We start from the raw sequence: 16,963 nt of genomic DNA, 5'->3' as shown, positions 1-16,963 counted from the left end.
AATTAATGCGATACATAAAGTCATACATGTATATTTATTATTATAATTATTACAATAATTGTATGTATATTTCTCCTGATAGACTAAGAAAAGTAGTCTAAAAATGTCTATTTATTTATATCTATAATATATTAACAGTTAATATTTTATTAATAAATACAATTGGTACAATTATTTCAACAGTTTAACCGCGCGAATTAAAGACGCTTGCTGTCTTTCAGCGCTATGTTTCGGTTTGATAATGAACTAAAATCAGTCGTTGCCATGTCGATATCATAGGTGGTTTTTAAAAATGGCTGTTCTCAAAATCAAAACAAATAACAGCTGTCAAAAACAGCGTACGTTAATTGAATGTGTCTTTATAAACGTAAATAATGTGACACTGGTTGTTTTCAATTCTTGTTTCAATTCATGTTTTGAGCATTTGTTCAATGATGGAAGAAGAGCCTGAAGTAGTAGAGCACTTTTTTGGAGTTTATTTATTATACTGCATGAATCCAAGGTACAAGGGAAGAACATATATAGGTTACACTGTAGATCCCAAACGAAGAATTAAGCAACATAATGCCGGTAAGAAGCATGGTGGAGCTTGGAAAACTAGTAAGAGAGGACCATGGTAAAGATAAGCTTGATTCCTTTTTACTGCACATTATTTACATATCATTATATAAATTATAAAAATAAATACATTATACGCATACAATCTAACTTCCTTGAATTATTATTTTTAGGAACATGGTCTTAATTATTCATGGATTCCCTAACAGCACCTCCGCACTTAGAGTAAGTTTTGAAATTTCTGTTAAAAACAAATTGTAATTGTATTAAAATTGATTACTTTTTAATGAGCTGCATTGCTTTAGTTTGAATGGGCTTGGCAGCATCCACATGTAAGCAGGCGGCTGAAACACATTCCTAAGAAAAAGTCATCGCAGAGAGTGTTTGACTTTTATTTGACAGTCTTATCTGAAATGTTGAAAATTGGGCCGTGGTGTCGCTTACCCTTGACAATGCGTTGGTTGGACTATGAATTTTCCAAGAATTATTATGGACACATATCTCCACCATTACACATGCCTATATGCTATGGCAAAGTTACCAGTTGTAAAGCCAAACAAACACAAAGAACAAAAACAAATAATGTTTTATCACAGGAATCAAATATGATAGCGAAAGAGTCACCACTATTCTGTTCCCTTTGTGGCTCAAGTATGATAGAAGAAGACTTTGTTGGTTGTGTACGAACAAACTGTCTTTTAATCGCTCACTTGATCTGTTTAGCAAAATTATTCTGCAAGGATGGAATGATTTTACCGATTGAGGGTACTTGTCCAGCATGCAAAACCAATGTCCTCTGGGGAGATCTTATAAGAAAAAAAAACGGTTGTTATCAGGGTCTTTCAGAGACTAACACAGATTCTCATTCCAGCGACAGTGACGATATTTAAGCATAAGGAAACACAATTTTTATTAATTATAAAGTTAATTATAATTCATAATCAGTTGTAAATATGAATATCATTTAATTTAGTGTACCATAGAAAATGATCTAACAAGAAGAATTGTAAGAGGTTGTAATCGACAATTATTTCTAGAAATAGAATAGCAGAAATAGACTATATTGTTTATTGCAATCTAATCTCATTGCTATTCTCTTCTTTATTAATTGTGTAATATAAGAATGTTGTAAGTAGATTTTTTTTTTTAATTTTTACAACAAAAATATTGATTGAAATACTCAAAAAATAGATTATCTTTTGCGTGAGGTGTGATATCTGTCACAACTTGTCCTTCGATTTCAAAGAAAAGTGCACAATCATGTATACAACAATCATCTAGACTGTGTCGTGAGGTGAACATATGATAAGAAACTAACGAAAAAGTAATGATTATCTTCAAATTTATAAATCACATTATTCTTTTCCTCTTCAGCAAGATACTGTCATTAACACGTTCCATGCTGACGATTCATATAATTATAACAGGCAGTTCTCCAATTACAGAGGTTCCCGGTTCGAATGTGTTAACATGTTCCGTGCCGCGTAGGTCATCGGTAACCCACGCTAAACTTTTCTTTCAGGCTGTTTGAAATAAAATATTTCCTATTTCTTATTCTAATACTTTTTATGCCATAACATTGTGTTTTATTATATTTCTGTCTTGATAATTATTATAATTATAATTTTATATAACATAACTTATAAACATGTATAATAAATTTTATAACATTAATGAGAAAGATCGCGTGATATCAGCGCGGCACAGAACGTGTTAAACATGAATTTATGTCTTATAATGCAAAATTTATTTTTATAATACACTATTTATGCAATATATATATATATATGTGTGTGTGTGTGTATATAAAGTGCTTAATATTTTATTACAAATTTCTTATTATAGATATTAGATTCACCTATAATATATAAATATTGACTCTTACAAAATTTTATAATAACGACATTGCCATTTATTCCATTCATATTAATATTCTCATATTAATTATAAGTTCTTCAAATATTCAGCTTAATTGGAATTCTTAATTGGATTGCTTAATTAGATTTCAGTTTAATTTATCTCATTATCCTAACAATAAACTTGAAATTTGAATCGGAATTTTAACTGATGTTATTCCTCATCGATATAAGTATATTCTACGAATAATTTAGACTATCTTCTTGTATTAAAAAACGCGTGTTTGATGCGTATTTTTGTGAGTGCTTGTGTATTTAATTGTATAATGCGTCTTGATGTTAATACGAATGATGTGTAACATCTGGAACGTTAACTGTTACACAGAGTGATTTCTATTCGGTGGACTATTTGGTTTACTGTGTAATTAGCACGCGCCGCGCCGAACCGTTAGTAGAACTCGGACGTGATCAAACAGTACCATGTACATCGAAATACTTGAAATGTATGCGAAGAACAAACGTGTCAAAGAACACATTTTCCTTTTTTCTCGGTCACAAGTTCGCAGCATATTAATTTTCTCAACTGGTCACAAATAGTACAGATTGACTTGCAAATTGACTTACAATTAGATTATCTAGATTACTTGTACACATAAATAAGTAGTGTTATATTGTTGATTGTGTGAAGTAATAACGCAAGGATTAATAAATAATACTTTTATTGTCAAATTTGCTCTCGCTGAGAAGAATATAATACAAATAATTTACATTTATCGTGCAATTAATAAATTAAATAAAAATAAATAATATAAATTAAATAAATTAATAGATAGATAACATTACACACTATAACTATACGACGCAGTATATTAAGATTAAATTTACTTTCTTTTGTGTTAGAAAAAAACTCGAGAATTTTTATGAATAAATTAACAATATGAAAAATATCCCGAATTATATCGAAATATTGAGACACACAAATTGCAATGAAATTTTCCAGCCATTGGCACTGAAACAACGGCGGGAAACTATGCAATTTGAACGCATAAGAACGCTTTGTTTTTTTCTAAAAATTTATGTGTAATGTTAAATAAAAATTATCATTAAAAGAACAACAAATAAATAAAAAAGAACTCTGCTGTTAATATCAGTGAACGCCGCGCTTTCCGCCTTATTTGCCGATTATCCGGAACGTTGCTTGCAAACTAGAACTCCCACAGTAATTTTATAAGCTGTTCACTGTTTATTTACTTTCATTGCACATTTGAGCCGGTTATTTGGAAAGTAGTGTAAATTCAGTTCTACATACCAATGCATTTCAACGCAATGAGAAAATAAATTAAAATAACGAAATTGCCGTTTTATCAAGCTATCCGAAACTGGTCTTACAAAACTTTTGAAAGATAGGCAGCAAATTTGTTATTGCAAAGATTGCCATCGCGATTCTGACAGATACTGCTTCCACTAGAGTGGAACCGATAAAATTGATGGGTACGTTCGCTTGATACGAGATAAAGCGGAAAGCGGAAACGAGTGATTTGTTGCCCACATTTTCACTCATGGTAACCGATACACATCCATTAGCTCTACCGAAATTACGACGAATAACGGTACGGAAAACTACTTGAAAAGCCTCTCGCGCAAGATTCACGGACTCGTGGCTGAATCATAATCCGGTTATCGCGTCAAAAACGAGATTTTCTAATCCATGAACTTTCGAATATAGTAATTCAGGACAATTTTTTGAATTTTTTATTACGATGACACAAAGTTAGCGAGGCATATTGCTTCACAGTCCATACTTGTTTGTATAAAATTTTTTATTTAAATTACTATATAAATTGCTTAATTATTAACTTTCTTTTATTTGCTCTTCCCCCGATAGGAAAACATTTATAAAATTATACGACGAAATCTAAATGAATTTCGTAATGTTACAATTATGTCACTATATTGAAAAAAAAGATGTATGTAAAAATTTGTATCTTTTATGAAATATTAATAAATGTTTGCGCAATTTATTTTTCAGGTGTATCTCAGCAAAACAGCAACGTTGTGACGAATCATCTTAGCGAAATAATAATGCAGTTTAAATAAATTGAAATAAAATTTAAATTGTATTGTGCAATGGTGAATTTTAAACGCATAGAATTTTATGACACAATATCTTAGTGAAAGCAATAAAATAGTACTTTTTCCACGATAAATGCGTGTAAAGTATCTCGACGTATCCATTTGCGTATACTTATTGCGATTATTCGCGCTTGATTCCATTGATCCAGATAATTTCCGAGGCACGGAGAGATAACAAAAAAGTAATTTTTCATGATTCAGGCCGCTTGGTTTGCCGAGATAATGATTTAAAAGCTAATTTTTCATTTACGCAGACTTTCCGTTACTCAATCGTTTTTACACAACGCCTACAATTAAACTAGTACATATCTACTTTAAAAGAGCTCAGGTACGAAGGTATCGTCGCCGTAATCGTCGTTATACTCCTCTGCTCCAGGCGGTACAAAAATTCCGCCAAGTACCCCCGAGAGATTTTCACCCAGCCCCATCGCCGATGCCACCCCGAAGACTAATCTCATCACCAGCAGCCGCATGAAGTTCACCACGTTAGTCTCTTTACTTTGCAGCGACAGCTGCGTCGTCTTCTTCGACCTACCCTCTGCATATCGAACCTGCGAATCACGAGGCAATTTTTGGAATGTTGTCGACGAGCAATTTTTTTTCTTCTCAGAGCTATGTATTTACTTTTGGAACAAAAAAAACCTACTTAGTTTTGAGAAGAAAAAAAACTATTTAGTTTTGCAAAGCTATTTAATTTAAGAAAAATCTATTTACTTAGTTTTGCAAAACTATTAGTTTTGAAAATAAAAAGAAACTTAGAAAAATATAAAAAAATTTAAGTCCGGCAACTTGGAGATTATATTTCCGTATCAGTCCAGTCGATAAATTTAAAATTTATTTATTTATATTTATATTTATTATTGACTTATTAAATATACTATAATGATGATAATAATAGAATGGTGATTTAAGCTCGATAAATTTTTTATAAAAAAATATAAAAATTGCACACAACGTTGAAAACAGATCAAACCTGAAAGCAAAGATTGATAAATTGTTAAGAAATTGAAAAAAATTTGTACTCACGCTCGTACAGACGAGCAGAACACCTAGCAAAACTATTCGGGCTCTCATGCTGCGCTTCCTAGTGCGCGCGACGACCACTTCCGGCGACTACGAGGGTCGACCGGCCGTGCGATAGCTCGACAGCGATCGGCGTTTACCCAAGGCAACGACGTCGCGTTATTTGCATAAGAGGCATCCGCGTCTCGGCGAACGATCTGTTGCGCTACGTTTGCCGAGTGGAACTGAGGAAAATCGGCTAGCGAGCGGCCAGTCTGAATCCACGAGTGTGGACGACCTTTTTTTCCACCACAACTCACAGCGGTCTCACGCCGTCTCGAAGTGAACGAGAAGAGAAACGGCATAGTCGAAACGCGATGATCCGCTCTCCCCCGACCGGCCCGGCCAGGCGAAATCGACATGTCGTTGATACACGGCGACCGCGGATATAGGAGAGCCTGAGTTATTCTACGATAACGGTATACCACGAAAAAAAGGCATCCAGGCCAGTCGCGGCTTCGTGCGCCATAAGGTCGGTTAGCCAGTCATCGGATGCGCGACGTTCGGCGTGCGCTTTTATATCGCTATGTCACGTGTTTCAGCCAGATCTGTCGAGCGAACACTGTTGGAAAAATTACCACAAAATCCAAACAACCATGACTGTTTAGCAAAATCTGAGAAAATTTATTATATAACGATGTCAAGACAGCGAAATCGTGACGAAATCTAGGTGACTATTATGATTCAATAAAATCTGAGTAAAAGAAAACACAGGATTTTGTAATTTGTGATTGATTGGTTTTGCAATGAGAGACAGTAAAATATATATTGAACAAATTTTTCTGACGCATATATGTGCACTTGGTGTTTTTCTTCACTTTTGATTTTATTATTGCGTGCGTTTATTAGTGAGAAAGTATTAGTGAAATATTTCAGTATGACGATTTAATAATAGATTTTAAGAATTTAGAGCAAATTATAAATATTTAATAAAATAATATTAATGCCTAAAAAGAAGTTTCTGATTTCACTAATCTTCTAGAATATTAATAAATTTAAAAAATACTTGACAAATTATCTGAGAAAATTATTTTATATTAATTATACTAAAGGAATAACACTATTAAGAGTTAAACTACGGTTTATATCTCTTAGAAGCTTTGAATAAAAGAATCTTACAGCTTGAGATTAATTCTGACGGAAGAATATTACTGCACCGCTAATTGGAGTTTAATTTTTATCGACCTTATTATGATTAAAATGCAATTGTTTCGCTTATTTTGTTTTAATTAATACTTAAATAAATTTTAATTAACAAATAATTAAAAATTAGTCAAATTTATTTTATTAATTTATTTGATTCATCAAACAAGGTGTAAAATTTGCGTAACGATGTTTACCTGATGTTCCCAATGATAAGCTACAAGCGTGGTATCCTTCGACTATATTCTCGCGAGTGACCTTTGTTCCGAATTGCCAGTCTTGTACCATTGGCCTGCTTACGATTATGCGAAAAAATAATGCACTGTAAGTCCCGCAAAGCAACGTGTTACTAGAAAACGCACAAGAAATTAGCCTGAATTGTAAGCACCGATGAAATCCGGCACGGATCGTTAGCCGGCGCATCATCCATTCGTGCTGTATATTACGCGATGTGTTACGAAATTTTTTTTGCTTATCGTAATAACGCCAGCAGCCGTTTTCCCTCGGCTGTCTTAGGTATATAGTTCAGTAAACCACTTACGATTCGAGCTACTTTGGAGGGTAAATCTACTTTCAGCAGTACTCTAACAATTTGTTTACATTTCTTCATTTTAACACTCTCTCGTTATATTTAATTCACATATATTTTGTATCATTTAATGAAGATAAAAAATTCTACAAAATTTTACAATCTTTAATTATAATATTTATTATTCAATCTTAATAGTGGAATTTATTCTATTTTCTTCTGTTTTCTTCTATTTGATACTTCTTATTGTAGTAATTATTAGAAAATTGTATTTTTGATAAAAATAAGCTTCTACAAATGTTGCAAATTTTAAAAATAATCAAAGCGTTGCTGACAAAGTTATATCCATCTGGCTGCATTTACATTTACAATTATTATATAACATATGTTTATATAACTTTCCATGCACAAGTGATAAACAATACAATATAATAATAATATTAATAACAAATAATAAAATTTTACATAATGAAAGATCCTTGTAATAATCGATACGACAATACGACGTTCATCGTTCTTTACTGCGCTGATGAAAGCGCATAATCACTGAGCGATCATGCATTCATTAACAATCGAATGGAAGTGAAAAGCTATCTGTCGACGGAATATATGAGAACGTCGATACCAGCAATGACGTCTGATCATCACCTAAAGCAAAGGACAATAAGGGTGACGATGATGCGAAAAAGAAAGAAAGAAGGGAGGTAGAGAGAGAGAGAGAGAGGGGGAGAGAGAGAGAGAGAGAGAGAGAGAGAGAGAGTGTGTGTGTGTGTGTGTTTCCTTCAGATTCGGTCGTCGATCTGTCCCGGCGATGGGTCACTAATGAAAGGCAGGATGCGACCGGGACCGGACGTAACGAGCCTGGCATACGCAAACAGTTCCAGAAACGAAGGAAACACCTCACTGTCGCGATCAAGATAATGCTGCTAAGTATAGGCACGCCTTCTAAGTCAGCTGTTAAAAAAGTGATTGTAATAGATAGCTGCTAGACGTCTACAAGGCGTTTTTTATTTGCACTGATTTTTATGACGGTCAAGAATTTTATGCCATGTCATTTTTAATTCTACCAACATAAAAGTCATCAATAATATAAAAGTTTTTAAATTTCAATATCAATTTTTGGATGTTGTTTTTGTATAGAATACAAATCGTTGCCTTAATTTACACACGATTATCCTCGAGATAATTGTTAGGAAAAAAATATATGAAATAAAAATTATTTATTCTGTACCAAGGAAATGTAAAAAACTAGAAAGATACAAAAATCATTTTTGACTCCTTTTTATATATTTGACTCCTTAATATTGGATTTTATTTTTATTATAAGCACAATAACGACGATTCCAATTGTACTAATATTGCGCAGAAACATGAAATTGTAATAGTTACTCCTTCATTTTAATTATAGAATTTATCTCATTTTCTTTTTATATATTTTTGTATATTTTTGTGTGATGTTTCGTCATTGTAGTTGTTAAAAAAATTGTGTTACGTTCTTAATGAAAAGTTCTTATTAAAGGTCAATTTTCTTTTAGGATCAATTTTGATTTCTCCATGTTTCAAGAAAGTACATAAAGGTTCGTCTTTCAAAGTGTTAAGTCAAAATTGAAAAATGACACAAAAAATGAAAAATGTAACATAAATTACGCTATAACATTCAGAAAGAATTTCGATGGAACAACGAGAGTCAATATTCATCAACGCGTTTCTGAGCCGTTACATCAGAGAAGCAAGCGCTATGTACACTGATATAAACCGCGGTAAACGCGCTTGCGGAGTTCATAGACCCAGCTGGGGACATTATCTGGCTCGTCACACAGCTCGGAATATATAGGTGCCAATATATAGACGGTGTAGCGCGTTTTCCGCACACTTTCCAAAGAAATAACTATCATTCGGGAAAGCGGCACGTGGCTGAGATTCGCATAGCCGGCGCTCACGGCGATTCTCACGAGTCCGAGCCTTCAATTTCAATCAACTGCATAAATCTCAGCGGGCCGAGATTCACCGCGCAATCATTCGCAATTATCGCGAACGCGTCATTAAGTCCCACGTCTTCCATCTGGCTCGGCTCGGGAATGAAAGAATCGCCGTTCCGTTATCGCCGCGTCCGCGTTTTGCGTTAGATACGATTTACAATAGTAATCCTGATATAATACGAAACGGAGCTACATTGTTCGATGATACAAAGTATATGTGAATTAAATGTAACGGTGCGGCACCAACACATAAATATAAAAAAATACATAGCGCAAAGTTAAAGGATCGCTGAATTTCTGCAGAAAAATTGTCGATCTTTGAACTGTTATAACTTTGCGAAAAACAAATTGTATAAAAAATATAAAACATTCCAAGGACAAATTATACTTGGTAGAATTTGAGAGAAACGAACGACGACGGAAATGATGATCCATCGGTGGTGATGATTACGTCAATCGCGGAATATTGATCGTTATTGGCAGAAGATCGTCTTCTTCACGCGATACGTGTTGCACGTCAGTGTGTCAGGTATTGGAACAATAGGCCATATCGTTGTCCTCCTCCAGTTCGCCCGCTGTTTGGTTTCCTCCTTCGCGTCTCGCGTCCTGCAAGAGAGACAACTCCTGGCCGATCCTCTCTCTGTCAGTGCGTACTTCACCCTCGTGCACGACACTTATTCGAATCCCGCGAATACGCTCGACGCTCGACGCTCCGTTTTATGTAAACAAATAATTGGTCAAATTGCTCATTCGCAATCTTCGAATTAAATTGTCCAATTAAATTCTCCAATTATTTATCTAACATAAACTTTCTAAAAGGACAATTTAATCACTTAAATATCACGTAAATAGATCGAATTCCGATATAAATAAGAGTAGCTGTTTTTTTTTATCTTTCTCTTTAATCGTTAATTCGAATTTTGTGAGGAAATGAGCGAATGTGATATGCCAGACTCGCGTGGGCCTTAGATTGCAGTGCGTGTCGCGCTTTCGACGAGTAGAGTTCCGTCGGATTGTTAAGGGTTGATGCGAAGAGATCGCTATTCATGATGAATGCCGAGGAAGTTAAAGTGGGCTGCTTTCAAATAGTGCTGGTGCTGCTGCTCGGAATAAACTATGTCATCGTCTCTATGAGCCACGCGTTGCCGGTGTTTTATAATTACACGCCGAAATTTTATTGTCAGGTAAACAGAATTTTTATCTCAATATAGAACAGAACTATATTCAATGCGACGTTAATTTAATGACGTAAGTACATGTAAATTAAATGTAACGGTAGCGTGCCAACATACACTGTAAAAGAAAAAGAGAAAGATGATCATCATTTTTTTGATTAAATTGACTTCAATAAATGTAAAAAAAAATTACACGTATAGTACAGGCACAAATGTAATACGCAATTACATCAGTAAGTCGTCCAGTCGTTGTCAATTATAACCTGACACACACATATCAGTACTATAGTAGATAGCATGCCACTGAGATGTCAGGCTATTATTGACAACAACGACTGAGAACGACCCATTGATGCAGTTGCGTATTAAGTACATTTCAATTGTAGAGTAAAACTGAATGTGTGTAATTTATTGAAGTAAGTTTAATGAAAGAAATACCGAACACGTTCTTTTTGGGTTTTACTATAAATATAGGAAAATAGAGAAAATTAAGAAAGTTGTAAAGATAAATATGAGAAATATAAACAAAATAAGTTAGATTTGGAGAAAATTTATAGTTTATTGTATTTCCCATTCTTATTCAGCTTCTAAATTATAATTACAAGTTATTGAGAAAAAGATTAATTTCGGAAAAAAAGAACTTTGCTGCACATTTCAGGCGAAAAATTCGACGAATAAACGCTACGGCTGCCACGGCGCCGTGAACTCATCGATCGACGCCAACCTAACTTCTGCGGCACCGGAAGCACCGGTCTTCGCGTCCTGTTCCGGCGAATATCGCTTTATGACAGACTTTGCGGAGAACAGTGTAGTCACCGAATGGGGCTTAGTATGCGAAAAGCATTACCTATCTCTCCTAGGCCCAACCGTTTACTACATCGGGGTGCTTCTGGGTGCATGGGTCCTCGGATTTCTAAGCGATCGTATCGGCAGACTTCCCGTCCAAGCGATATGTCTTTATGCACAAGGCACGATGGCGGTGGCACTCTATATTGTACAGGTGAAATAATATGATTCACCGTTTAAAACTAGCTTGGAATAAATTTAAGTATCGATAATCTCGTCTTTAAAAACACAAGAATGTTAATCCAAAAATTGAGACTATTTAATTTACATTAATTTATCCGAATTCTTTAAAGAATGAAATTTTCGACTTCAGAGCTATCCCGTGTTTCTCGCGCTACGTGGTCTTCAAGGAGTGTTCATTCAAGGTCTGCAGAACTCCACATACATTCTCTCCTTGGAATTATTCCCAGCGCGATCTCGCACTCTTGTCGCATTGATTATGCAGATCTTCTGGTCAATCGGCCTCATACTTCTCGCTGCGCTCAGCTACGTGATCCCCGATTGGCGAATTTTACAACTAGCCGTTTCCGTGCCAACTGCCGCTACTGTGTTATACATTTGGTAAGAAAAAAATTCAATCTACGTAAAAATCGAAGGAAATCTACAAGATGCGTAAAGGTGTTTTCAAGATTTAAAATCATTTAAAGTTAATCTTTTTTTTGAGACGAGAGCTATCTAACAAAGTAGCTTACACAAGACAACCTTGTTTTCTAAGGATTTTCAGGATTGTTGAATTCGATTGTGGTTTTAGAATTTCAAAATTAAAAATGACAAAGCAAATTTCAAAAAGTTAGCTTTCCGATTATTTTAAAACTCGATTTTAGGGATTTTATGAGATCACTGAATTCAAATGTCACCTCAGAATTTCAAAATTCTAATGTTATATTAAGCAACTCCAAAATCCCTCTAAAAAGCAACCGGATTTCAAGATAATCCGGTTGCTTTTTTCAAATTTGGTCTGCCGTATCAGATCTTTTATTTTGAATTTTGTACTTTTGACCTCAAATTTGATTAAAGCATCAATATATTTGTAACACAAATACATTTGTAGAGTTATTTGTAGCAGTTTTAAAAATAAAAAAGAGACGCCCGTCTAGAAAGTAGTATTAAATAAACATAAAAGTCTCAAAATCTTCATGTTGTGTGCAACAGGATTATACCGGAATCACCGAGATGGTTGCTAGCTATGGGAAAATTGACAGAGGCCGACATGGCGTTCGAAAGAATCGCCAAGTATAATGAGTGCTGTATCAGATTGCGAACGGAAAACGTCCCTATACACGAGGCGTGTGTGAAGAGTAATACGACACCGATAAAACCGAAAAGGAAGTCGCGAGTTACCAGTCTTGATTTAAAGAAAGCGAGAACTGAGAAAGATCAGCGAGAAGAAGCGGCAAATTTATTAAATGAATCGAAACCGATCGAACAAAAAGTTACAAGTATATACACATGTATAACACATAGTAAACATTTCTCAATAGTAGTGTACAGATATGCGTATAGAGAGTTCATTTCTTTTCAATTTAGAGACACTTGGCACTTTTCGACACTATAATCAGTATTAATAAAATTGTTCTAGAGGAGGCTGCAAAAGCCAATTCGGCGAATCCAGAAAATAGATTTTCTAACGTGCCATTACGTCGAAAGACGCCAAGTTATACAGAAGATTGTGACAAGAAGAATTTGCCTTCAAGTTCGAACTGTGATCGTGAGTCAAGAACGGTTCCACAATCAGGATGCGATCAAAGAATCTCTCTGAAAGCCGCGGAGGAGGTGGTGTTGCGTAGAACGAAAAAAGAAAAAACGAGTGAAAATGAAGAAAATGTGAGAAACAACGTCGAGAAAGAGACTTCAAACAAAATAGATTCAGTGTTAAAGAATACGTCTGAATCATCAACGTTAAAAAAATATGGTTCCATAATGATATGCCAATGGTAAGATTTTTTAAAATTATTTCTCAACTCTCTATTTATGTATCTTAAAAAATTTCTATTTCAAAACAATATTCAAAACAGCTTGCAGCATTCCGTAAAATTTTGTCAATTTTCTTTTTAAAAATACTAAATACATTTCAAAATGTAAAAAAATGCATTGATTAATGTAAGCATTAAAAATACAGAATCGTATGTTTATAGAATTCAATCATATTAATCCGCGCAGAGCAAGAATAAATTTTTAATAAACTTTTCTAATAATTTGATACTTAAATGAGACTAATAAGTACACATCCGAGTAAAACTTACTCTATATTATTACACTATAGCATTACACAGAGGATTACAGAACGAATGAGCTCGAATAATAATATTGTAAAACTTGTTCGCAATGATTTGATTTCATTTAAGGTTGACATCTGCGATGGCATATAGCATACTTGACGATCTGGCGCCGATTTTTCCAATTAACAGACACGTCACGTTCGCCTTAGGTGGAGCTTTTGAGATAGCGGCGTACACATTTACGTATTTCGTGCTATCTAGATACGGTAGACGACTGCCGATGTGTATATACCAATCCTTCAATGGCATTATTTGTATTTTAATTGCGGTTTTCCTCATTTTAACTACCACTGCGCCGTGGATTGGTACGTAAAACAGCCATTGATTCATAAAACAAAAATTTGCTGATTTTTCGATCGGCAATCTTATGATTTATAATTAAAATATTATATGCAATATAAATGACACATGTAACATTCTTATTTCAGATTACGCAAAGACGATAATATTGCTGTTCGGCAGAGTGACTGTCGCAAGCACCATTTCTATCGCTTACCTGTACACTGCTGAAACGTTTCCAACAGTTGTACGAGGTAGTTGCTTAGGCTTATGCGTGGTATTTGCAAAAATCGGCAGTCTAAGCATGCCGTATTTGATATTATCGGTACGCTAATAATTTTTCTCAATATTTACATTTCATTCTTTCTAAAGTTGCGGTATCTTTTAATTCTACTGCTCACAAGATCGGCTAAAATTGATATTAAAAATACAAATAATCTGTTTATCAGGGACAACACATGCCTCTTCCGATATCGTTATTAGCTGTTGGCATAATGTGCCTCATTTCCAGTGCTTTGGCTCTGATTTTATCGGAGACATTGAGAAAAATTCTACCAGATCGAGCGGCTGATGTGGAGAACGTAATTGACGAAAGTAATCGTAAAAGTGATGATATTGATATTAAAAATGACACGAGGGAAAACGATTTGACACAGAGACAAATTTTGAGGGAAAAGCTCTTCTCAGAAGATTGGGTGGATGCTGGCAATGGGATTCTAGTTAATTTTGTGGAGAACAAAAGTACCGAGTAATTGAGCGTTAAGATAAAACGGGTTTGTGTAAAATTGATCGAATTTAATGAATATTTTCAATTCGCTTCTTTTGCGCAAAACATTGCGCCATTCGTCAGTGTAAATTTGTAAAAGATTAGCTTATTTTTATTAACTAGATATATATATATATATCACGTATATCATATAAAAAATCGTATGTTGTGCATGTACAAGAATCAGACGATATTATGTCATAGTTGTGACAACAGATATTTATTATACTTTGAAAAAGAGCACGTGAGAACGTATTAAAGGATATAAGATTAATAATTAATGTCGGAATAACTCGCGCTTTAAACTGGTATACGATAAATAGTAACTTTTGGAATTTATATATGTGTATATATATATACAATAAAAGATTATAATAGCTTACGCGAGTATATATGAATAATTGTGTTATACTATATTTCGAAAAGTGTTAAATCTACATATAGATATATAAATTGTAATAAGACTGAACATTAAAAAAAAATAAACTTTTTTTGACGCAAATGATGAATATTATATGCGAATATTGAGTACTATTTAAGTGAGAAAAAAAAGATATCATTCAACGACATATAAAAACATGAGAAAATTCACGATTTATCACAGTCAAGCAACAAAATTAGTTCTTGCAAGAAGCCTTACCATATTGGAAAAATCAAATGTAGATATAAAATGTAAATTTCATATTAAATTTTCTGTAAACGCGTCAGCTGAACATTATTAAAACTATGAGTTCAAGGAACCTTAGGTTGCGCAATACCGTTATTTTGAGTATTGACATGTTGCGTTTGCTCAGTAGCTGTTTGTAGAAGTCTGGTACGTCGTCGAGTATAATGCTGCCACAAAAGAATTTGCTGATCGTCGATGAATTTTGTACATTGAGCATTAACGACTTCCCTTCTAAAATGCTCGTACTGCAATAAATCCAGGAAATACAAGCACATAGGATACTTCAAATATTTTGCATACTCTGGTTCCTTCCAATACAACAAGTATTTGAGATAATTGATAAATGTTGAGTCTTTGAAATAGCCACGTTGCGCTAAAACTATAATTTTGCTTATAGAAAAATCAATTGCTTTTATAAAATTGATTGAAAAATATAATAACTTTTCTTACTTACAATTTAAATAATTTGGATTAGCAAGGCATTGTACAAATTCCAACTCAACCTGGAACCGTAAACGCTGCTGTTCGTCTGTCTCAGGAACTCCTAAAACATAATTTCAAATTGCATATTAATCATTCATACAAAAATCTTAAATCCATTTTACATCTATAATTCTTAACAAAATTCAATATAAAATTATATTTATAACAAAAAGACAAAATATATGTCAGTAATATGTATTTAATAATATATGTGTATTCCATTTTTCTGTTTTATGTTATATAAAATTATATATAAATTTCAATACCAAATTCTGTCAATTATTGAATTATAAATTGTCTAAAGTAAGCCTTAAACTAGGCTCAAAGAAAAAACTTGTCAAGTCTAATTGCGAAACACACATATCAAATTCATGTTAAAATATTTAATATTAATAACTAGTGACGTTTTGCTTTAATCGTATAAACTAAAGAGTTGTAGTTTGTAGCTATAATTTGAAAAAATTATAATAAATAAACATACAATCACAAGCAATCGGAGTAAGTTTAATTATGACACTGCATAAGTTTGGTTATGATATTGCTTAACATGTACTATGTCAAATAAAGTTAGAATATTTAACATTAATGTTCACACAAGATTTGCTCAGATTGCAACAAATTAAACGCTGGAATTGCAGTTGCAATTTAGAAAAACTGAGTTGTGATAGATAAATAATTTCAAACAATGTACCGTTCATTCCAATAAAAGATGGTTTTCTGCCTTTCATGAGCCCCGGCGGATCATCCGGTCGGTTCATAGTACATAAAATTCAGTAAATAGAAATCGTATATTTGTTATTGTTTTTGTAAGAGAAAAAGCACGAAACAATAAACAATTTCATACACTTTAACGAAACATTACAGTTCACAGCAATTTACAGTAGTCATCAGCGCTGATTGGCGCTGATATCGCTCACAATCTCACGTGTAAATGTCATTGCCAATGTTGCCAACATAACGATACAGCGTTTTTTTTTCCGATCAAGTTTGGAACTAATTCGAGCGCAATTTCACCGCAGTAAATGCAAAATACAAACAAATACAAAGATATTTAGGGAATAAATGGCAGATTAAAATAATCTACACTAAAGTGTAGGTTGTTGTAAAGAATTTTTTTAATTAAAGAATTTGACTTTTTCTTGTATTCTAATATTATTGCATTTTCTTACATGTTCACACACAACTATTTATATAAATCGTTATTTAAA

At 33.6% G+C, this 16,963-nt stretch overlaps 4 protein-coding genes across 4 annotated transcripts; 2 read left to right on the top strand and 2 right to left on the bottom strand.

Annotated features, from left to right (window-relative positions):
- Positions 1–13: 13 nt before the first annotated feature.
- slx1 (Nuclease slx1) lies at positions 14–3,143 on the top strand. Its single transcript, XM_012369324.2, has 3 exons — positions 14–616; positions 732–783; positions 864–3,143. The coding sequence occupies exons 1-3, from the start codon at positions 432–434 to the stop codon at positions 1,446–1,448; spliced, it is 822 nt and encodes a 273-aa protein (XP_012224747.1). The 5' UTR covers positions 14–431; the 3' UTR covers positions 1,449–3,143.
- Positions 3,144–3,525: 382 nt separating this feature from the next.
- On the bottom strand, positions 3,526–6,239 carry LOC105673496 (uncharacterized). Its single transcript, XM_012369152.2, has 2 exons — positions 5,574–6,239; positions 3,526–5,098 (listed from the first exon to the last, which is right to left on the bottom strand). Exons 1-2 carry the CDS (start codon positions 5,619–5,621, stop codon positions 4,862–4,864), a joined length of 285 nt encoding a protein of 94 aa, XP_012224575.1. The 5' UTR covers positions 5,622–6,239; the 3' UTR covers positions 3,526–4,861.
- Positions 6,240–9,359: 3,120 nt separating this feature from the next.
- On the top strand, positions 9,360–15,479 carry LOC105673627 (organic cation transporter protein-like). The gene is made up of 9 exons (XM_067358734.1): positions 9,360–9,981; positions 10,230–10,444; positions 11,094–11,435; positions 11,595–11,842; positions 12,434–12,720; positions 12,861–13,215; positions 13,627–13,865; positions 13,989–14,164; positions 14,289–15,479. Exons 2-9 carry the CDS (start codon positions 10,307–10,309, stop codon positions 14,589–14,591), a joined length of 2,088 nt encoding a protein of 695 aa, XP_067214835.1. The 5' UTR covers positions 9,360–9,981; positions 10,230–10,306; the 3' UTR covers positions 14,592–15,479.
- MED31 (mediator complex subunit 31) lies at positions 13,509–16,699 on the bottom strand. The gene is made up of 3 exons (XM_012369401.2): positions 16,447–16,699; positions 15,727–15,816; positions 13,509–15,651 (listed from the first exon to the last, which is right to left on the bottom strand). Exons 1-3 carry the CDS (start codon positions 16,511–16,513, stop codon positions 15,338–15,340), a joined length of 471 nt encoding a protein of 156 aa, XP_012224824.1. The 5' UTR covers positions 16,514–16,699; the 3' UTR covers positions 13,509–15,337.
- Between the last annotated feature and the right edge of the window lie 264 nt (positions 16,700–16,963).

The sequence above is a fragment of the Linepithema humile genome, chromosome 7 (assembly GCF_040581485.1).
Source record: "Linepithema humile isolate Giens D197 chromosome 7, Lhum_UNIL_v1.0, whole genome shotgun sequence".
In the NCBI taxonomy this organism is placed as follows: Eukaryota; Metazoa; Arthropoda; class Insecta; order Hymenoptera; family Formicidae; genus Linepithema; species Linepithema humile.
Note: the sequence above shows the minus strand (reverse complement) of the source record. Positions and strands in the feature narration are given on the sequence as shown.

What these genes read in the sequence shown, in the direction of transcription:
- slx1 (XM_012369324.2), top strand. Translation starts at nt 432, where the DNA reads ATGATGGAAGAAGAGCCTGAAGTAGTAGAGCACTTTTTTGGAGTTTAT. An exon ending in ACTAGTAAGAGAGGACCATG is followed by an intron (nt 617 to 731) that starts GTAAAGATAAGC and finishes TATTATTTTTAG; the next exon opens with GAACATGGTCTTAATTATTC. An exon ending in ACAGCACCTCCGCACTTAGA is followed by an intron (nt 784 to 863) that starts GTAAGTTTTGAA and finishes GCATTGCTTTAG; the next exon opens with TTTGAATGGGCTTGGCAGCA.
- LOC105673496 (XM_012369152.2), bottom strand. Translation starts at nt 5,621, where the DNA reads ATGAGAGCCCGAATAGTTTTGCTAGGTGTTCTGCTCGTCTGTACGAGC. An exon ending in TTCTGCTCGTCTGTACGAGC is followed by an intron (nt 5,099 to 5,573) that starts GTGAGTACAAAT and finishes CGTGATTCGCAG; the next exon opens with GTTCGATATGCAGAGGGTAG.
- LOC105673627 (XM_067358734.1), top strand. Translation starts at nt 10,307, where the DNA reads ATGATGAATGCCGAGGAAGTTAAAGTGGGCTGCTTTCAAATAGTGCTG. An exon ending in TGGCACTCTATATTGTACAG is followed by an intron (nt 11,436 to 11,594) that starts GTGAAATAATAT and finishes TTTCGACTTCAG; the next exon opens with AGCTATCCCGTGTTTCTCGC. An exon ending in TACCACTGCGCCGTGGATTG is followed by an intron (nt 13,866 to 13,988) that starts GTACGTAAAACA and finishes TTCTTATTTCAG; the next exon opens with ATTACGCAAAGACGATAATA.
- MED31 (XM_012369401.2), bottom strand. Translation starts at nt 16,513, where the DNA reads ATGAACCGACCGGATGATCCGCCGGGGCTCATGAAAGGCAGAAAACCA. An exon ending in ATCTTTTATTGGAATGAACG is followed by an intron (nt 15,817 to 16,446) that starts GTACATTGTTTG and finishes ATTATGTTTTAG; the next exon opens with GAGTTCCTGAGACAGACGAA. An exon ending in TAATCCAAATTATTTAAATT is followed by an intron (nt 15,652 to 15,726) that starts GTAAGTAAGAAA and finishes GCAAAATTATAG; the next exon opens with TTTTAGCGCAACGTGGCTAT.